The sequence below is a fragment of the Mustelus asterias genome, chromosome 4 (assembly GCF_964213995.1).
Source record: "Mustelus asterias chromosome 4, sMusAst1.hap1.1, whole genome shotgun sequence".
Classification (NCBI taxonomy): domain Eukaryota; kingdom Metazoa; phylum Chordata; class Chondrichthyes; order Carcharhiniformes; family Triakidae; genus Mustelus; species Mustelus asterias.
The window spans coordinates 49,865,051-49,887,013 of NC_135804.1; the positions used below are offsets into that span (position 1 = coordinate 49,865,051).

At 44.4% G+C, this 21,963-nt stretch overlaps 1 protein-coding gene across 1 annotated transcript; it reads right to left on the minus strand.

Moving 5' to 3' along the window:
• Positions 1 to 11,788: 11,788 nt before the first annotated feature.
• Positions 11,789 to 17,190, minus strand: LOC144492679 (chymotrypsinogen 2-like). Its single transcript, XM_078210987.1, has 7 exons — positions 17,139 to 17,190; positions 16,924 to 17,027; positions 15,019 to 15,098; positions 14,512 to 14,593; positions 13,238 to 13,418; positions 12,042 to 12,175; positions 11,789 to 11,950 (listed from the first exon to the last, which is right to left on the minus strand). Exons 1-7 carry the CDS (start codon positions 17,188 to 17,190, stop codon positions 11,789 to 11,791), a joined length of 795 nt encoding a protein of 264 aa, XP_078067113.1.
• Between the last annotated feature and the right edge of the window lie 4,773 nt (positions 17,191 to 21,963).

Genomic DNA, 21,963 nt, shown 5'->3' on the forward strand with positions numbered 1-21,963 from the left:
GGTTCTGGTTAGAGTTTGACGGTTATGTTTATGACTTTATATAGTCGAACTGTGACACTGGGTATCTAATAGATAAAGATCTGAGCTTTTGCTCCACCGATACGTGGCAACATTTCTTCTTAAGCAAACTAATTAATTGCGGGATATGTGAATAAATGAGTAAAAATATCACGAGGTGGAAATAAAACTGTGGGTACTCACACGCTGTTCACTGAACAGCAGCACATGTATGATTGATTAAAGATCAAAGACACCTATGTCAGAAATAATAGATGTCCAAACAGATATACAAACACATGGCCTTGAAAATGTTTCCATTGCACTGGCCCGCAACTAAATTCAGTTAGTGGAAAATGTCTTTTTCCACACACGAGTATTTGAAAGTAGTTGATAAAATCACACATTTCATAACGCTGGGTAACATTTCAAGTTGTTATACAAAAGAGCAACATAATTACAATAAGCGCACTTCAATTTGTTTCCAATTTTTGTATGCAAGGAACATAAATAATGTGCAAAAGGATACTCATCTCAAGAAGGCATTAGTAAAGAGATTGAGCTAGTTCGTACATAGAAATTAAATAAGCTACATTTATAAAACACCTTTCATAGAATCTCTACAGTGCTGAAGGAGGCCATTCGGCCCATTGAACCTGCACCAATAACAATCCCACCCAGGCCCTATCCCCGTAACCCCATATATTCACCCTGCTAATCCTCCTGACACTAATGGTCAACTGATCATGGACAATCCACCTAACCTGAATGTCTTTCGGACTGTGGGAGGAAACCGGAGCACCTGGAGGAAACCCACGCAGACATGGTCCAGGATTTTACTGGCTCGCCCTGCCCATCAATGGGTGGAGCAAGCTGGTAAAATCGGGCGAGGGGCAAGAAATCAGGGCCACACCCGATTTCTTGGCTCTCGCAATCTTATAAGAGCCGAATTTTCGATGAGGACAGCCTCTCGCTGGAAATGGGTGAGAAGCTGAATAAATTTTTAAAATATATGATAATGTTAAATTCCATGGCATTAGCGAGCCGGGCGCTTAATCATCCGTGCTCACTTGCCTTTATGGCCTCACTGGGAGAGGCTCTCTCTGGCGAGGAAAACACCTGCTCCCCATGAATGGGGAACAGTCGTGTTGGCCTCGCCGGCGGAACCGGAATGTCAGCCTGACACCTTGGCACTGCCAGTTTGGCATCCTGATAATGCCCAACAGACACCTTGCACTGCCCACTGGACAGTGGGCAGGGCCTATGGGGTGGGGCCTATGCAGGAGCAATGGGGACGGGGCCCATGGGGATGGGACTTATGGTGCGGGGCCTGAGGGGGTGCTCTGATTGGAGGGAGGGGGGCCCACTGCCATTCTACCTGTGATTGGATTGGGGGAGGCATGATCAGTTTAGATGGTGGCAGGGGCTGCATTTCAGGTTGTGTGGGACTCGCGATTGGCCGTGGGCTCCCGCAATTGTTGGGGGGAGGGGGGTAGTTTGTTCAGGCTGCCCGCAACAACAGGGGCCTGACAGTCTGTCAGACCCCTGCTGTTGGAATTGTGCAGGTGCAGAATCAGGGGTCTGTACATGCTCAATAGCTCCCTCTGCAGTTGCTCTTGTACACGTGCAGAATCAGAGATCTGCGCTTGGGCAATAGCTCCCTTTGCAATCTGGCTGGAGAATTAAGCCTAGCCCACTGCCTGCAGCAGCTAGAAATGGTCTAGACCATTTTTCAATACACTATGTACACAAGAGTGGGCATGAAAATGCACCCAAAAAACGCATCTGGAACTCTCCCATTTTCATGCTAGCTGGACACTTAAAATAACTCTCGTAAAATCCCGCCCAAAGGGAGCAAACTCCACACAGACAGTCACCCAAGGCCGGAATTGAACCCAGGTCCCTGGCGCTGTGAGGCACCAGTGCTAACCACTGTGCCACCGTGCCACCCTCCAACATTTCCCAAAATGGTTTGCAGTGAAAGAATTCACATTTTTTTTAAAGTTTCATCACTTTTGTATTTGGGCATTTGTTCAAAGCAAGATTCCACAAACAACAGTGAGATAAACAACCAGTTCATCATTTTCTTTTGCTGTCGTGAAAGGGATAATTCCCCAACTTTTTTTTAAAATGGTGCCATGAGATCTTTTCTCTTCACCTGAATATCCAAAATGCAGCACCTCCAGTAATGCAGCACTCCCTCAATACTGCACTGAAGTGTGCTTGTCTATGGGTTTAAACACCCAAGGCTCGGAACTTACAGGCCAGTGATGTGTAGAACCAAACTGATGCTATTTGGTAAAGGGAATTGTTCTAACAATATAATTTACTTAGTAGGCTATATGATTTTTGTGGTTCTAGTGATTGTATTCACAGACTCTTCTCTGTTTATGCTGCACTATTACTGGCCTTGAGCATGGACACCTTGACTTCTCATCTTCCCCGTGAAGGAATGCTTCAACTCAATCAACTCAAGGTCTGCAAGTGAGGATCTGTGGATTGTAAACCTCACTTTCACAGCAGCAACCAGAAATTGTTTAAATGTAACCCTTCCAAAATTCAAAACAAAGCTAATATGATCATCAGTGTCCTGAGCAATGGGGATTTGAACTGAAATGGACAATTTATATTCTAAATTATAGTCGTCTCAGTTGGGCATTGGATTTCACATTTACATCCACTCCCTTCTTTCCCACTCCAACTCAAAGACACTTCAAGCTTCCTGTGGCTTCTGCCTGGCTACTTGGCCGTAGATTACAGGGAAAATGAGTGATCATAATCCTCAGCTTTCATGTCGCTATAGGAAGGTTATTATTTAATTCGAACTACCTTACTTACTTACACATGGAGAGAGGCTTGATGGAATTGTTTTTTAGAATCTCTACAGTGCAGAAGAAGGCTATTTGGCCCATCGAGTCTGCACCGACCACAATACACCCAGGCCCTAATTCCCACAACCCTACTTATTTACCCTGCTAATCCTCCTGACACTAAGGGGAAATTTAGCATGCCCAATCAACCTGCCCTGCACATCTTTGTATTGTGGGAGGAGACGGAATCACCCGGAGGAAACCCATGCTAACATGAGGAGAACGTTCAAAATCCACACAGACAGTGACCTGAGGCTGGAATTGAACCTGGGTCCCTGGCGCTGTGAGGCAGCAGTGCTAACCACTGTACCACTGTGCCGCCCCAACAACAATTGTTGTACTTGTGTAAATTGTGCTGTATTCCAACATGAGCTGTGACCTTACTTTACTGAGTGATGATCGGCTTTGAGTTTCTTTTAATTTATTCAAGGATGTGGATAACACTGGCATGGACGTTTGTTGCCTATCCCTAAATGCCCTGGTAGATAGCGGTCAGCCTCCTTCGTGAACACTGCAGCCCGTGTGTTAAAGGTTTTCCCACAGTGCTGCATTGAGGAGGGAATTCATGGCTTCTGGTCCAGCCACACGGAAGGAACAGCGATATCATTCCAAGTCAGGATGATCATAGAAATCATAGAAACCCTACAGTACAGAAAGAGGCCATTCGGCCCATCGAGTCTGCACTGACCACAATCCCACCCAGGCCCGACCCCCATATCCCTACATATTTACCCGCTAATCCCTCTAACCTACACATCTCAGGACACTAAGGGCAATTTTTAGCATGGCCAATCAACCTAACCCGCACACCTTTGGACTGTGACTTGAGGTGATGTGTTTCCATGTGCTTGCTCGTTCTTCTAGGTGATAGAGTTTGGAAAGTGCTGTCAAAATTGTGTGTTCTGAGTCTGAAACTACACTGCTCTGCTGGTGGAGTGAGTGAATATTGGAGGCGGTTAAAGGGGATACAGATTAAATGGGCTGCTTTGTCCTGGATGATGCTCAGCTTTCTGAAGTAGAGAATATTCCTGACTGATGCCTTGTATACAGACAGGCACTGGGGAAAGAGGAGATGATTAACTTACCACAAAATATCCATCATCTGATGTGGCGATGTAGACATTGTATTTATGTGGCTGGTCCAATTAAGTTTCTGGTCAATTATAACCCCAAGATATTGATGGTAGGTGATTCCTTGATGGTAATGCCAGGGACATTCAAAACCTGAATGTTATGAGCAGCTGGGCATGGATCGCTTCAGTATCAGGTGTACAACTAGAAACAAACACTCTGCAATCACCAGCACTTCTGATCTTGTGATGAAGGGAAGGTTGTTGATGGTTGGACCTAGACTACTAACAAAGAACAAAGAACAAAGAACAGTACAGCACAGGAAACAGACACTTCGGCCCTCCAAGCCTGTGCCGCTCCTTGGTCCAACTAGACCAATCGTTTGTATCCCTCCATTCCCAGGCTGCTCATGTGACTACCCAGGTAAGTCTTAAACGATGTCAGCGTGCCTGCCTCCACCACTCTACTTGGCAGCGCATTCCAGGCCCCCACCACCCTCTGTGTAAAAAACGTCCCTCTGATATCTGAGTTATACTTCGCCCCTCTCAGCTTGAGCCCGTGACCCCTCGTGATCGTCACCTCCGACCTGGGAAAAAGCTTCCCACTGTTCACCCTATCTATACCCATCATAATCTCTATTAGATCTCCCCTCATTCTCCGTCTTTCCAAGGAGAACAACCCCAGTCTACCCAATCTCTCCTCATAGCTAAGACCCTCCATACCAGGTAAACCTTCTCTGCACTCTCTCTAACGCCTCCACGTCCTTCTGGTAGTGCGGCGACCAGAACTGGACGCAGTACTCCAAATGTGGCCTAACCAGCGTTCTATACAGCTGCATCATCAGACTCCAGCTTTTATACTCTATACCCCATCCTATAAAGGCAAGCATACCATATGCCTTCTTCACCACCTTCTCCACCTGTGTTGCCACCTTCAAGGATTTGTGGACTTGCACACCTAGGTCCCTCTGTGTTTCTATACTCCTGATGACTCTGCCATTTATTGTATAACTCCTCCCTACATTATTTCTTCCAAAATGCATCACTTCGCATTTATCCGGATTAAACTCCATCTGCCACCTCTCCGCCCAATTTTCCAGCCTATTTATATCCTGCAGACTACTACCTTGAAGAACTCCTGCCAATGTTGTCCTGGAGCTGAGATGATTGGTCTCTACCAACCAGAACTTCCTCTGTGCAAGGTGTGACTCAGCCAGCGTAGAGCTTTGCCCTGGATCTCAGGAGTTGCCCAGTAGTGATGCTACAGAACCAGAACATTGAAGTACCCTACCCAGTGTACATTCAATGCCCTTTCTACCCCTTAGTGCTTCTTCTCAATAATATGCAACATGGAGGGGTACTGTACTGATATCTCAACTGAAGGTGGGCAGTGGGTGTTCCCTGGGGCATTCTCCATGGCAATGCCTCTACCAGTCAGAGTCCACCTGCCAACCAATCAGCACTCTCTTCTCATGTAATATATGTATTTAAAAAAAAATTAATTTATGGGATATGGGTGTCAATAGTTAGGTCAACATTTATTGCCCATCACTACTTGGCCTTTAGAAGGTGGTGATGAGCTGCCTTCTTGAACCAGCCAGTTGCAGCTCTTCCCTCTGTTTTTGAAAAGTTGCATTGTTCAACTATACCAAGTAACTTTTCACAAGCCAGACAAAGGTTAGGACTAAGCTAAATCATTTTAATGCATTAAGCCAACTCTCTCCATAGCCATGACTAGCCGACCCCATTGCAGACTACATCCTCAACGTCCTGAAGTAAAGTTTTACGCAATTAAGAATATTGTAAGGAGATAAGCTGTTGTGTGGAACAGTATTAATGGGTAAGCTTGTATCTGTTTATTTTTATATCATGGAGTCATAATGTAAGGGTGGCACAGTGGCACAGTGGTTAGCACTGCTGCCTCACAGCACCAGGGACCAGGGTTCGATTCCCGGCTTGGGTCACTATCTGTGCCGAGTCTGCACATTCTCCCCGTGTCTGCATTGGTTTCCTCCGGGTGCTTCACAGTCCTAAAGACGTGCTGGTTAGATGCATTGGCCATGCTAAATTCTCCCTCGGTGTACCCAAACAGACGCCAGAGTGTGGCAACTAGGGGATTTTCACAGTAATTTAATTGCAGCGTTAGTGTAATTCGACTTGTAACAGTAATAAATAAATTAAAGTGTAACAGATTAATGTGTAGGAAAATATGAGAGAAGAAAATATGAGAAAAGAAATTACTCTGAAGGTTAAATTTCAGGTGTCAATTTTCACATGCTGCTGGGTAAAAACTCATTACTCCTCGATAAAAAATGGGGTTAGGAAAAATCTTGAAGGTAAAATCTGATGAAACCTTTGGATCAATATTGTATTTGCATAATGAAATCTGTAACTTTGACTTCCAGGTATTAAGAGGAAAATTTGCATCGAACTCAGCTCACCTCAGGAAAAATGGTCAATGGCAGAAACATTTTCACAAACTGACTTGACTCATTTTCACTATTTTTGATCACCTGCCCTTCCCCCACCCTGGCCTTGCCTCCAAACCCCCTTCCGAGTGCCTGGCAAAATTCCCCCCATGTCTCTCAAATCCTGGATGGAGCTTTGAGGTGAGAACATTACCAATGAACTAAGGCTGATAAAGGTGAAAGGTCATTGTGCTCGTCCATGCCTCTGCTAAGGCACACATTTTCCTTCCCTCTGCCCACCACTATCTTGCCTTCCTCTATACCTCCCCCCCCCCCCCCCCCCACCATCCCAACCCCACTCTGCTCTCCATCCCTGCCTGTCATGTAATCCGGGAACAAGGAATTTTGGAGCAATTTTTTTCCAGGAATTCAGAGTATTTAAAAACTGTCACCAGGATAATAAAAGGAAATCCTTGTAGCCCCCATGGACAGTGCATGGATTAAGTGTTTTGTCAACAATCTGAAAACAGCATTATGATAAAGGGTGCATGTTGTGAAAAACTCTCAGTGAAAGCCGTGTGTTTCTTTTACTTCACTTGGAGTTAATGGGGAATGTTTTCCTGACTTCTGCACCCTCCCCCCCCCCCCCACCCCCACTCCTCATCACTAGTGTCCGGGTTTGAGGTATACAGAGAACACAAACAAGAGCTGTTGCAATATTATGACCCAGATTTCCCAGATGTATGTAAGGAGCATCGGGTCACACTGGAGCATCGGGTCACAAACATGGTAATGAACATGAGGCAAAACAAGAATCTGCATCCAGTGTTTATTAGGTGCGGATTTAACTCATACTTGTCTTACTCCATTCCTTACAGTATCAGGAACTGCAATAATTTTAACGGTTCAAATGATAGAATTCCTAGCTTAAAGTCTTTTTACTTCATGTTCAAAGACAAATGGCCAATGATTTCTTGGGGTTTATCTCTACAGTGCCATTTCTGTGCCGAAATGGGTTTTCTACCAAGCTTCAGTCGAACATCAGCAGTGTGAGAGAGGTCCTAAGGAAATTCATCCCCATGATTCTCCCTAGAAGAGTTACCACCCTCAAAGTCAGCAGAGAAGAACATGCTCTCTTTCCCAATCATGGTTCAGGAGGGAAGAGGTTCTCTGATTGAAGAGACACGTCCTGAGGCCTCTTAAGAAATCTGAAAGATTTGTCACGGCAAGGCCGAGAGGAGAAATCACACGAGTGGATTTTATTATTGGTAGATGGTTTGGAAACTCTCTGAAAGCTGAGGGAAAGGTCTTTTGATGATCACTTGCTGTTAAAACTCAATAAAATGAGGGAGAAATGAACACATTGAAAGCTGGCAGTGACTGTGGATTGTTTCCTATAAGGATTGTAATCCTGTGGAGAATGTGTTGTAACACATATAGGTGTGGCATGGGGATATCCGTTGCATTAAAGTGTTACTAAGGATACCTTTTCTGTAGTTTGCTGTGTTAAACTTACTCAGTAATGTTTAGTCAATGTTATTTTTAGCTTGTTACAGCAAAATTCTTAAAACTTGAAATCTTGTAGTGAGATTCCTTTAAATTGACCACTGGGAATTCAAATATCTTTTTTAAAGTGCTCTCCATCGGGATCATAACAAGGATCATAGACTTAGTAGCCGACCACTCATGGCAAGGAAAAAAATGAGAACATTTTGAAGATGATGTCAAGCATAAAGAATAGTTTTCATGGATTTAGCAAGAAGTTGTGCATTGTAGGTTACAGCTCAGTGCAATAAGAGAATTGGGCAGTTTGGACAACTTAGTTGATATAGTTGTTCTGAAGCCCAGATAGTAAAAGTTATTTTTATTAAATGGAAGGGCCAAAGCTCCTGATGCGAAAGAGTATCAAAGCTGAAGAGTAGGAGAGAAAGCCACAGAGCTGTAATGATCAGACAAAGTTCAACTTGGGTTTTAAGAGCCTGCCAACAGTGCAAGACCGCAACATGTATGGAGGATGTAGTTATAGTGCTTCACGACAGGGAGATGGAGCAGAAGCTGCAGAAAGGAGAAGCTCAGTGTGACGTTCACTGCCAAGACTCCTCCATGCTCCTTTAGAGATACAGAAAGCTGTCAGGCACGCCAGCCAATGCACCCAGCAAATAGGTATGCATCCTCATCAATGCACTTCTGAACACTGCACTCATCGAGGTCCTAAGCTGGGTCCCTAACCTCACCCTCCAGTAAGCTGGCCGTGAGCTACCCTTTACCTGCAGCCTGGCTGCATCCACGTCATGCCAATGACCGACCGCATGCTGATGCCAACTCCAACGCAGACACAGTGCCAGTATCTGAGCTGGTGGCTGTGAGTATCCAATTAAGTGATAGTGTTTCATCCTCAATGGCGTGTGAGGTTCTCTCTCCTTCAGTTGTGGCCGGGCAGCTCCTTGGATGTCGAAAAGCAGGAAATCATTCATCACTCCAGTGCTCGCTGATCTAGACTGGCTCTCGGACAAGCCGCATCTGGACTTAAACATCCTCAGCATTGCTTTCAAATCTCTCCGTGATTTTGCTCTTTCCGATCTCTTTAATCTCCTCTACCCCACATTTTTAAGTTTGAGCATTTCAAGAAAGATTCTTTATGATTATATTTTTGAGTAATAAATCATAGAATCATACAGCAAGAAAGATCTGATTTGAGATGGTGCTTGTGTGTTAGTGTGAGAAGTTGTGCTTTATCAGTATTAATATGAAAATGCAATTTGATGTATTTTTCCAATTTGGGCAAATATCTTATTTCCCAATGCAGTATAAAAGATAATAGATTACAAACTTTATTGCCACAGCACATTGCAAACCAATGACCGCCATCATCTAGAAAGACAAGGGCAGCATTCACATGGGAACATCACCACCCGCAAGTTCCCTTCCAAGCCACACACCATCCATACTCGGAATTATATCACTGTTTCTTCACTGGCACAGGATCAAAGTCCTGGAGCTCCCTCCCTAACAGCACCCTGAGAACACCTTCACCATACTAACTACAATGTTTCAGGAAGAACACCATCACCCTCAAAGGCAACTAGGGATGGTTAATAAGTACTGGCCTTACCAGCAACACTGATATCCAAATCGATACATTATGGGTGGAAGTTCCCTCAAAAATGGCAAAGTTTGAGGGTGTGACTGAAAACCAGTGTGTTTCCCGACAGAAACACAACCGGGCTTACCGACCAGATCCTCTGGCTCCCAGTGCGCAGAAAGACTGAGATGTGGTTTCTGCCGTCACTCTGACGGGTTTGCTAGAGGCAGCAAGGCCTGCTCCACAGAGATCGAGGCATTCTTTTTAAAGGGCCCTCTGATGTGTGATTAAAATAAATTCCCCAATCTCCCTATGGACACGGAGGACCACTCCCACAAGCATCAGTGTGACCCCCCCCCTCCCAACTCTCCCCCCCTCCCAACTCTCCCCCCCTTCCAACTCTCCCCCTTCACAGACATCGCCCTTTCTCATGTTGTCATTGGGGCTCTCCACTCTCCCTCCACCCCACATAAGGAGAACACCCGCCCCCCATTGGATGAGGGTTAGTGATTTTGCCAGAGCCCTCCTGGCCATGCCCATTCATGTGCCCCCCCCCTTCATGTGCCCACCCTCCCCAATCATGTGCTGCCCCCTTCATGTGTTTCTGACGCTGACCCCTTGCACTGCCAGGGGGCAATGCACAGCCTTGGCCTTCAACCCCCACGGCCTCCAGGCATCCCCACGCCCCAATTATGGTCATCATGACTAGTTTCATTTTCAAAAACCAGTATTGATTCACGTTGGCAAGACGTCATGCCTCCGGGGCAGGGTGGAGGGGGATGGGATCCAACGTGGCCAGATGCTATGGCGTAATGATATTAAAATTATTTCAAATCATGCAAATCAAGTTCACACTCTGGGAGTGAACCTAATCACATTACTGGTGGAGGGGGGAGGGGGGGGGAGGGGGGGGGCACCGTTGCAGATCCCGTTTTGACCCTCTTGTGAGGTTTAGCGGCCACTAGATCTCACCCTAAGGGCGGAATTCTCTTATCTCACCCATGGCAGGCTTGGGGGAGGGAGCAGAGAATCCTGTTGAAGCCAAAAAAAGTTGGCAATCCACTTGCCTAAAGTCAGGTTGTAATTCACCCGATGGTGGGTTAATGGCGGGTCGGTCTTCCCACTGACTGTGGACATGAATTCCATTTCATTCATTTGCATCTCATGAATGCTCATTAAAGCAACTGCCCGCCAGTGTCCCATCAGGCCTTCCAATCTTGTGTCACGCCAATGGGAAAATACATCGGTCTAAAACCCAGTTGATAAAGAGTGGTATGGGAAAGGCCACTTCAGTCTGAGGTGAGTGTAACAAGGGTTACCTGTGACAATGCTCCTGATGCATTGTTCACCACTCTGCTGGGGCAGACTGGTTGCTCCCCTCCATCTCCATGCCAAGCTGTTCTTCATGGACAGCACCATGCTGCTGGACTGTGTCACTGTATCAGATCAGCACTGCGCCTGGGGTTATTGAGTACAGGGGTCTCCTTCCCTTTGGTGCCGCACATCCAGACAGAACTCCGCTGTGGAACTCATACTACCTCCACAACAAAGGTTCGAAGTTCAACTGGGAGGTGGGGTGTGAGTTTACGTTGCGGGGGGTGGGAAAGGAAGTGGTGCCTTATGAAGACAAGGTGGGGTCAACGTAGAAGGAGGGCTGGTGGGGGTGAGGTCTCACAACGGCAGGCAGAGGAGCAAGGAGATAGATGAAGATGACAGAGGGAAGAGTGAGGACAGGGAAGCTGGACCCCAATGGACAAGGCTGCATGAAACGCTCACAAACCATGCGGTCAAAGGGATGCCACATTGCTTGCTGGAAGGGGATGGATGAAGACTCCAGATGCAGTGGGTAGAGATCCAAGTGGGGATGGGCACCTTACAGGTAATGGGCTTGGGGGAGGGAGGTTGAATTGTGGAACAAACTTCCTCTTGAGGCTGCTAGTCTTTTGCCCCTGGATTGCGAACACTCTGCATGGTCTGGTGAAGAAAGGTGGCTGGAGAGAGTGATATGAGTGTGTTGGACTGGTGTTTGAATATGACGCTGGTAGCTTCAAACCTGTCAGTTGATGTTTGGCAGATGCATCAACTGTCGGCCTGCCAGGAGATTCAGAGAGGAACTCGCCTGTACATAATTAATGAGGATCCAAGTGCAGAACCTGGCGTGGGCTCCCCCCACTCTGACCAGCGGGGAAGATACCATCAGAGCGACCCACCACTGCACTTAGTCTCAAAATGGGAGAATTTTGCTATTTGAGTCTGAATGCATTGCAATTTACATCAAGCTTCAGGACTGTTAAAAAGAGATGAGGCTAAAGTGCATTGTGGATAAATCCATTCACTTTATTTTTCATTTCATGTTTCTGTTCAGTTAGCAGCAATGGTCTCATCAATCCAGCCTCGGAGTTCAGTCACACGGGCGTAGACCCCGGGCATGGAGGTGGAGCAGGAACCGCTGCCCCAGGAAACTATGCCAACCAGATTCCAGACATTGTCCTTCTGACAGACAAGAGGACCGCCAGAGTCACCCTGTAAACAGAGGGAAAAATACACCCAGATTTTTCATTTTGAGTTTGTTACAACAGAAGAAAGTTTAAAAAGCCTCGGAACAGGTTCATACCATGCAAGAGGACGCTCCAGAGGCACCGGCGCAGATCATGTTGTTGGAGATCCTGTTACCCCAGTGCTGCTTGCACTCAGCGTTGTTAAGAAGAGGGAGGGCTGCTTGCTGCAGGATATCAGGACGCTGGGGAGCTGCAAACAAATAAGGTGATGTCCGAATCAATTTTCCGCTAAAGATTTTACACCTTGCTTTAATCCTTTGTTCTTTTCCTTGCCTTTAAACTCATTTTCAGACAATTGTGAACGTTTTGTCATGAGGGCTTTTAGCAGCAGCTTTTGTTCATTTTCACAGTTGACCTCTTGAGTGTTACTTCCTCATTAAAACCCACCTCTTGGCCAATCTGGTTAACAGTGTCTTGTTATACTAGAAAATTATTCCTAAAAACAGAGCAGGGCAGCAAAAATCCTGAATTACTGGAGAACGCTTTCCACCAACCAACAGTGAGGAAATGAAAGGTGAGATTCGGTCAGCCTAGCTGTTAGCTCCCTGGTAAGTCAGAGGTAGAAGGTTCAAATCCTCCTCCAGAGACTCCCGGCCAGAGGAGACTTGCAGTGTGGAATACTGGCGATTGGTGGGTGTGGAGTTAACCCATCCCCGTGGTATGGGTAGTGGGAGCCCGTGAAACCATTTTGTTGTTTAGGAATAACCACCATATCAGCTGGTAGAATAGAAAATAACCTACAGTGCAGAAGAAGTCCATTTGGCCCATCGAGTCTGCACTGACTTTCCGACAGAGTATCTTACCTAGGCCCACCACCCGCCCCGACTCTATCCCTGTAACCCCACACATTTACCCCACTAATCCCCCTAACCTACACAACTTTGGACAGTAAGGGGCAATTTAGGATGGTCAATCCACCTAACCTGCACATCTTTGGACTGTGGAAGGAAACCGGAGCACCCGGAGGGAACCCACACAGATACCAGGCGAATGTGCAAACTCCACACAGACAGTGACCCAAGGCCAGAATCAAACCCGGTTCCCTGGCGCAGTAAGGCAGCGGTGCAAATCATTGTGCCACCATGTCACTCTTAGAGCAAAGACTACAGCCAAGGAAACTGCCCATGTCTTGGCCTGTCAAACTGTCAGTCAGCCTGTGAACCTCTCCACAATCTTATACTATTTCTCAAGATACAAAACTAAAAAACTAAACTGTGTCACGTTAACTCGCTCAAGTTTTGAACTGACATACGGTATGCACGGGTCCTTCCCCATCCAGTCGTGACGCACATCATGCCAGCGGAGAAGTTCTCAGTTGCAGCAGCAAGACAGACAGAGGCGACTTGTCGAGTGAATTGAACAGGGGATGCAAGCTTCACCACAGCAACATCATAGTTAATGGTGAAAGAGTTCCACTTGGGATGAGTAATGACCTGTAATAGAAAGCGTAGGAATAGCGGCTGTGCTCATTTCTCTTGTGTGTTCATAGAGGTACGCAGTTAATTCAGACAGATAGCTGCAGACTTTGCTGGAATTTAGAGGGGAAATCCTTGCTGAAACAAATGCTAATGTACAGCAGCACATTCCTGTGGTCATTAATAATAGAAGGTAAAACACTTCATTGGATAACAGAGTGACCAGTCAGTAAGTTAATGAAAAACAGATAGATGTACAAAATAAAAACTGTCATAGTTTAATACTCATGATGGCTCGCTGTGAATTATTGTGTGAAACATATCTTAAATTTCTTTTTTTCCGAATTTGATATTCTTTATAGAGTTTTCAAACAATTAATAGAACTCTTATATTATGAGTAAATTAGAACTGAAACATCTATTGATACCAACAAGTAAGTTTTTAATATGTAGATCCGGTCAATTCTTATTCATTCATTTATTGCAGATAATAATGTTTTATTTTGTGGAGTTTTCAGTCTTCGAAGTATCCCAGCTTGAAACCAGTTTCGCAAGTCTGATCCTAATATTTTATGAGTGTTGATTTTTGTAGCTTTTACAGTCACGCAGTTTCATCTATAAAAAGTGAAAGGTCTAATCCTGCCTGATGTATGCTTGCTTGAGTTTAATTGGCTCCTCAATCACAGTAATGGCCAATAATTTTATTAACAGTTCATCAGGTAGTAAATACTGCTTAATGTTCGGTGGGCTGGGGAATTGGAGAGAGGGCTGGATTGAAACTAGGGACCAGAGTTTCGGGGCATGTGGCATGTGGAATTCTAAGAATCTGTGCCTGCCACTGCTTTATTCTTTTTTACTCAAACGTAACTTTTGCTTCCAATGAGTTTAAAATGATTGATGATTCTGTTGTCAGAATTATGATGTTTTAATGCTCAAACATGTGAAGAATATTAATATCAGGGAACGGAACATTTTGGACATCTAATGGCAGCATCAAATGTGGTCATTCTCTGAGGCACCCAATTCCACTCATCCTCCCCCCCTCCATTATTTCCAAATATTGAACAGATTTGGAATAGAATCCTAGGTTTACAGAGGGATTCGTACATACCTTAGCAACAGACATAGATTTCTGGCTCAATTCTGCTTTTGAACTTTTGTCATAGGCACCAACAACAACGATATCTGTGGTACTGTGCAAGATATAAAAGAAACAGGAAGTGACAGTGACTGTATTTGCAGCAAAATCTAGGTTTCCTTCCATCAGGATTTCAAACTGAAAGCTGTAGTTTCTCGCCATCATTACTTTCCAGCAACCTTCCCCGACTCTATTCAGGGAACCATCTTGTTCTGCACCCAGAGTTGGGCTCCTCAGTCAGTTGAAGACTCACGATGCCTGATGGACGTCATCCACAATTTCCAGGACCACTGACGACTTTCCCGTGACCTTCCACTTCCCCAACTCTATTCTGGGAAGGATCTTGTTTACGCCTTGCTTTAGGTTTTACTTTGATCAAAAAATGTTGGCTAAGACTGCGTTATTCATCACGAATGAAGCTTTAGAGTTACAATTCCAGCTTTTTCATTTTCTTTCTGCAAGCCTCATATTAAGACTTACCTCACACCACAATGTGCAGCAGTGACAACCCAGTTTTCATTAATCAAAGAACCCCCACAGAAGTGCCAGCCAGAGTCGGACTAAGACATAAAGAAAGAAGATGTTCAGTATCACCTATTTCTCATTGTAAAATGCAATTCAATTTCAAATCAAAGTGTGAGTTATTTAATAATCAGCTTCTGTCACATATCCATGGGCTGAATTGAAGCTAGCTTTACATTCAATCATTCCAACCAAAATACAAAGTACATTAAATCGCAGAAAAAAACAAAATAACGTACAGGTCATCAGATTAGGATCTTTACATTATCAAGATTCAAACTCTTAACACTCATTAGAGTTTGCCCATTGTGTGATATGTTAAATCTTGTCGTTTTACATTTTAATTCAGTGAATTGTTTGAAGTTTTATGGCTGGTGGCCACTGTGAGACCTGTTTGCAGGTAACTGGTTTGCAGATAGGCAGCGTCCTCACAGAAGGATGGCAGAGTGTTGGCAGGTCTGTTCTCGAGTGTCCCCAGACTGCCGTAAGGTGCCTGAGTAACTATGGAAACTTGGCCAAGAATCACTCTGCAAGTCTTTTTCTGAACACTCTCAATTGTTTGGCATTGTGATTCCATTCGATTACACAAAGTGCCCCATGTTCCAATATTGAGTGAATGAAAGATATAAAAATGGTTACGAGATCAATGTTTGAGAGGGAATGGTATAACAGCTTCTGGAACACATATAGACGGCTGTTAGCTTAATTTACAATAGAAAGTGGACCTAATTTCACCGGCAGATGCATGATGGGGATATATACTCCAAACTGCATTTCTCTGTTGCGAAGGGACCTGGGTCCAATTGACTAGATAGGGAAGGCAGCAAATAAGTCAACAGATCAGCATTGGGAGACCTTTGAAAATCAGGTGGTTTGAACTGAAATTAATACATTGTAGAAGTGGCACTGAGGGGGCACTGAGAGATAAAATGAAAGGAGAACTTTGCATGAGAATGATAACATTGGACTAACAATACAAAAGATAAATGTGAGACAGTGAGATGGAGAGGTAAAAAAGAGTGGCTAAAAGAGAATATGAAAAAGCAAAAACAGATAATAGAAAAATAATTGATATTGGCTTGCAGGGACATACAAAAGGTTCATTTTAAAATATTTAAAGACAGGTTAGGACCACTCATGGATGTAGGAGAGAATCTAATTAATTTGGATGAAAGTGTGGCAGGATATTAACTGAATAGTTGATTTTTCTATACAAATGACGGTGAAGTGAAAATATAGAGAAATATATAGAATGGTCTTGCACTAGAACAGTGGCGATTAAAATTCTGGAATTATTTTTTAAATGTGATTTGATAACGCAATGTGCAGAGATTCCTTCTATCTGGACGAGCTCACATGGCCTGCAACCTCATCCATATCAATCTCATGTGCAACAAACCTTTATTTTTTTCTCCTTACTGCTTATGGTTCAACTTTTAACAAGATTTGATCTAAATGTAGAAGTTTAAAGTTTATTTATTGGTGTCACAAGTAGGCTTACATTAACACTGCAATGAACTGTGAAAATCCCCTAGTCGCCGCACTCCGGCGCCTGTTCGGGTACACTGAGGGAGAATTTAGCATAGCCAATTCACCTAACCTGCACATCTTTGGATTGTGGGAGGAAACTGGAGCACCTGGAGGAAACCCACGCAGACACGGGGAGAATGTGCAGATTCCGCACAGACAGTGACCCAAGCCAGGAATCGAATCCAAGTCCCTGGCGCTGTGAGGCAGCAGTGCTAACCACTGTGCCACCGTGCTGCTCCTGTCCTCATGTACAAAACAAGATGCTGTTAAGTGCTTAAAGTTCAACAGAACAATTATAAATCTATCACATTCGTGTATCGTTCAATATCTCACCTGTAAGGAGACCTGCCAGGGCCAGGATCCTGGTACAGCGTTTTCACCATTGACAATTCGAGCATAGCCACTCACAACAGGAGAAATGGCTGGAGAGCCACAGCCTGAGTCCAGGGAGAAAGAAGCAATTGTTACAGTTTTGCATTATCAACAGTCCAGACCGACATCTTCAATGGCAATCAATAAAACTAGAACTTGGTTTCAAACACCATTACCATAACTGGCTCCAATGAAGGCAAAGCAGGAGAGAAGCCAGAGGAACGCCATGGCTTGTGTTACTATGAGCTTTAAGAAGATGATGATGGGTTTTATATATTGCCATGCACCGTAGATGCCATGCATGCGGAATGTCGTAAGCAGATAATGAATAGTGTTTACAAAGATTGAAAAGCACCATTAAACAAATTAGCAAGTACACATGCTGCTTATCCTTTCCAAGGTAAACAAATAGAAGTCTACAAGGTTATTGAAAAAAATCTGAAAAAAAATTGGCAAACATATTTGTATTTCCCCGCATGCAGAGAATCATCGATTTTATATGTGCAGCTTTATGTGGTCCTGAACACAATCACTATTCATTCATCAGGGTGCTGGAGGCCCAGTCAGTGGACTGGAAAGCCGGGGCAAACTCCCCCCAGCCATTTGGAGTCAATTAACTGAAAAGGGAAATCCAGTAAAAGTTGGAAAGGTAGGGTACCAGTAACTGGTCTTATCAATCTTAAAATGGAACTTCAGTATTACTGTATTTTACTGACATCTGACCATTTGAAGTGGTTTTACCTTCATCTGGACTCCAGTCCCTTTTAAAGACACAATCTCACCTCCAAGAGCTTGCTGGCCAATCGGACGGCTGCCAGCTCTTCATTCTCAGTGGCCACTGATAGGACTGCACCAAGCCGGGTGGATACAGTGATGGGCGCCACCCTCGGAACAAAGTGAGTAGGCTCCAGCAGCACTCGACAGGCCCCAGAGTGGTGGGCCACAGAATGACCAACTATGAGAGCCCCCCCTCACTCTCCCCCCACTTCCTATTCTGCAAGGAGGCTGCCAGGAATTACCAGAGGGCCCATCCACTGCTGTCTAAATACCAACAGCAGCAGAAAGATGTCCTCCATTAGTCACTTACATTGCACAATTGACCTCTGGGTAGGAGAGTTGTCCTTCATGTTGCCACAGCCGGCTGATTGCCATGGCAATGGGAAGGCAATGGACCTTCCCTCCCTCTCCATTTTACTAGCCCTGTCCATCAACCAATCCCTGGAACTGGTACAATCCAAACCCTATCAATGCACAGCTGCTCCATGAAACATGCAATATGCTGCAGGTTGTGGTGAACCATAGATGGTTACCACTATGGGTACTTGTACATATGTTACTCTTGTTACTGTTGGGGTTAGGGTTTGGGTGTTCCACCTGTTATTATTGTTTATGTGGTACACTCCGTTCGGCTCCGCCTTCTTACAGGAGTATAAAGGTCACTGCTACTTCCTAGTAGCCCTTAGTCTGGGATAATATTGTTAAGTAGTGTGCTCCAATCTTGTTGTGAATAAAAGCCTTTATTCCCGGGTACGTCTTAGCCTCCCGTGTGAATCAATCGCGCATCACAGGTCAATGACTGTTTCTAGCCAATAGTAATAATCTCTTTCTTTTAAGACAATCCATTGCATCCCCATTAGTTTATTCATTAAGAAGAGTGTAAAAACCCTTCAAAGAGGAAGGAAACCTTCTGCAGCTCTGGCTCATTATGCCTCTACTGAGTAGAAACACCATGAGGTGCCTGTGTCTGAGTGTTCGCATCAAACACATCACACAGATTCAAATGTCCAGACAGATCAGGTGCCACACTACAATACAGCCTCGCCAAAGTCTCCCACATTAACTTACTGATGACAGTTTCTTCTCAGTCTCTTCACCACTCACCGGAGACAATTGTGAGCCCGAACTCTCTGTTTGCAGGAATGGTGGCGCATGCCCAAAATCCAGAGGTCGCGATTCGTGCCGGATTATCCCAGCACCCAGTTCCGAAAACGCTCATTTTAATACATTAGCATGTCATTAGCGAGCACTCTCTCCAGACATTGAGCCCACACAGAATTTTCAGTGGGTGCCGGCGTGGCATCATGTCGGTGCCATTTCAAACAGGTCTACAGGAGCGTGAACCTGGCACCTTTACCTCGGAGGGGGGATTCCAGAGATGAGCCCATGTTCCACAAATGAATAAAAAAGGACATTAAAATGTGTCTATTTCCTGGTCATGATCTTAATCTGAATCGGTTCATCTGACTTTCTGTAATGCTGTTCAGGGACTTTGTAATCCCTGGCCTTGCTTCGACAAGGTAAAAGGTATAGTGATTTAAATGAGAGGAATTGCTGTAAGTGATTGCACAGTTACGTGGTTTGATATTGCAGCAATATTCATATCACACTCTGACCGGAATTCCCTGATGCCGTATGCCCGCCACCGCCTCCAGCGAGGACGGGGGTGGGGGATAGGGATTGGATATAAATAAGAGAAAAGCGGGAGAGAGAATATATTATTTTATATTATTTTGGCACTCTGTCAAATCTCCATCCAGAGCAGCGGGACCGAAGAATCCCAGGCGTGGACAAGGTCGGAGAATCCCAGTCCCTCGTGTGAAACATTAACTAAAGAACCTTCACAAAAATGAAAAACTAAACTTTGGTATAGGTAAAAAGGAGAAATATTACCATTCTACTAATACATTTTACATTGATAGTCGTGGAAATATGCAGAAAGATTTTATTCTCTTTATAGTATCTTATCTGCATGGGAGATATTTATAAAATTATTACACAATTGTTACTGAGCAATTAAACAGGGATGGATGGAATTAACAAGTCTGGTTAAGAATCCAGATTCAGTATATGTTGGATACAGTGGGTGGGATTTTACGACCTCACTCGTCCCAAAACCGTAAAATCCCACCCGAGGTCCATGGACATTTCTATTGTCCGCTCCTGCCTGCTCCGATTCCATGGCGGGCAGGATGGTAAAATTCCAACCAAAGTGTATGATTCATTGGAACGAGTTAGTCTTTTTATAAATAATTACGAATATACATCATAACACCAAGTTTCTTGGAATAAATGGTTATATTTTTGCATCATACTATGGTGTACTTCTCTAAAACACTTTTGGAGTCACACTGATAGAGGATTCTTTAAACATACAAGATTAATATTAACATATCTGGATGGAGAGAGATCTACTGAGGTCAGACCCTAAAACAGTGTCCTCATCATTTCTAAGTCTTGCATAGCTTGTAACAGCAGGTTAAGTAATTGGACTGTCGCAATCTACAGTAAGAGAAATCGCTGCAATTCATTCCTGATACGTGATGACATAAAGGATTGAGTTTTTTTAAAAATAGAAACATTTTTAATCCACTCTCTCCCTTCCTGAAAACATTAACTCATTTTAGGGCAGGTGATGGCCTAGTGGTATTATCGCTAGACTATTAATCCAGAAACTCAGCTAAGGCTCTGGGGACCCGGGTTCAAGTCCCGCGGTGACAGATGTTGGAATTTGAATCCAATAAAATATAGCTGGAATTAAGAATCTACTGATGACCATGAAACCTTTGTCGATTGTTGGAAAAATCCATCTGGTTCACTAATGCCCTTTAGAGAAGGAAATCTACCATCCTTACCTGGTTTGGCCTACATGTGACTCCCAGAGCCACACCAATGTGGTTGACGCTCAACTGCCCTCCGAGGGCAACTAGTGATAGGCAATAAATGCTGGCCAGCCAGCAATGCTCCCACGAATGAATAATAAAAAAAATTAGGATATTGTTCCAGATGTGACAGATATCTTCAGGTACCTAATTCAACAAGTCAGTCTGCACAAACCTCAAGACAGGAAGTGTCAACGAGCTGTTCAATGAGGAAGGGTTTGACAGCCAGACCCAAACCAAAGCCCTTCTGATTACAAAATAACCCCAAAAATGTTTTACCAAAACGCAACGACCTTTTTGGCAACTACCATTATTGATTCTTATCTGAAAAACCCAGGAAATGTTACCCAAATCAAGAAATTTGAGTATAACGTTTACTAAAAGTTGAACTGTTAAGGAACATTCTTTCAGAATTTGATTTTAACATAAATTATACGCATGTTCTTGTGTGCAGTTGTTAGTGGCTGCTTTTCAGGAGAGGCTCAGAGGTCTCTCTCATCTCTGCTGTTTTACGGCTGGACTTGATCATGTCCTAACATTTACACCTGCAGCATTTCTCAAAGGAGTCATTGGATAGAAATGATGGCTGATTTATTTTAACCCTTCCTTTCCCTTCCCTCCTGAGAGTTGTATCACTGCCCCAACTGAGATCCAGTAAAACAGCCCAGAATTTATATTTGAGGGCAGCATGGTTGCACAGTGGTTAGCACTGCTGCCTCATAGCACTAGGGACCCGGGTTCAATTCCAGCCTTGGGTGACCGTGTGGAGTTTGCACGTTCTCCCCGTGTCTGCGTGGGTTTCCTTCGGGTGCTGCGATTTCCTCCCACACTCTAAAGATGTGCAGGTTAGGGAGGATTGGTCATGCAAAATTGCCCCTTAGTGTCCAAAAATGTGTAGGTTAGGGGGATTAGTGGAGTAAATATGTGGGGCCTGGGTAAGATAAAAAGATGGGTCAGTGCAGACTCAATGTGCTCAATGGCCTCCTTCGACACTGTAGGGATTCTATAACAGACGTACACGGAAATTCAATGGAGATTGGAGAACCTCTTTCCTGGCAGTTCCTCAGCTGGAGACTGGTGGAACCACCAGGGAATTGGACTATTAACAATATATCCCTGGCGTTAGGACAGTCTTTCTCTAATGTCCCAATAGACATGCAGGAAAACTCCAAACTCTCGGCTTTCTATACCTACTTGGCATGCCAGCTTTTATATAATGAAATGAAATCAGAATGACGTTTCATTAAATGCCTTTGAAAATGAAATGAACTAAGATATCAGTTACAAGGGAAGCAGTATGAAGTGGATGAAACCTTGTTCTTTTTAGAAAGGAACAAAATAA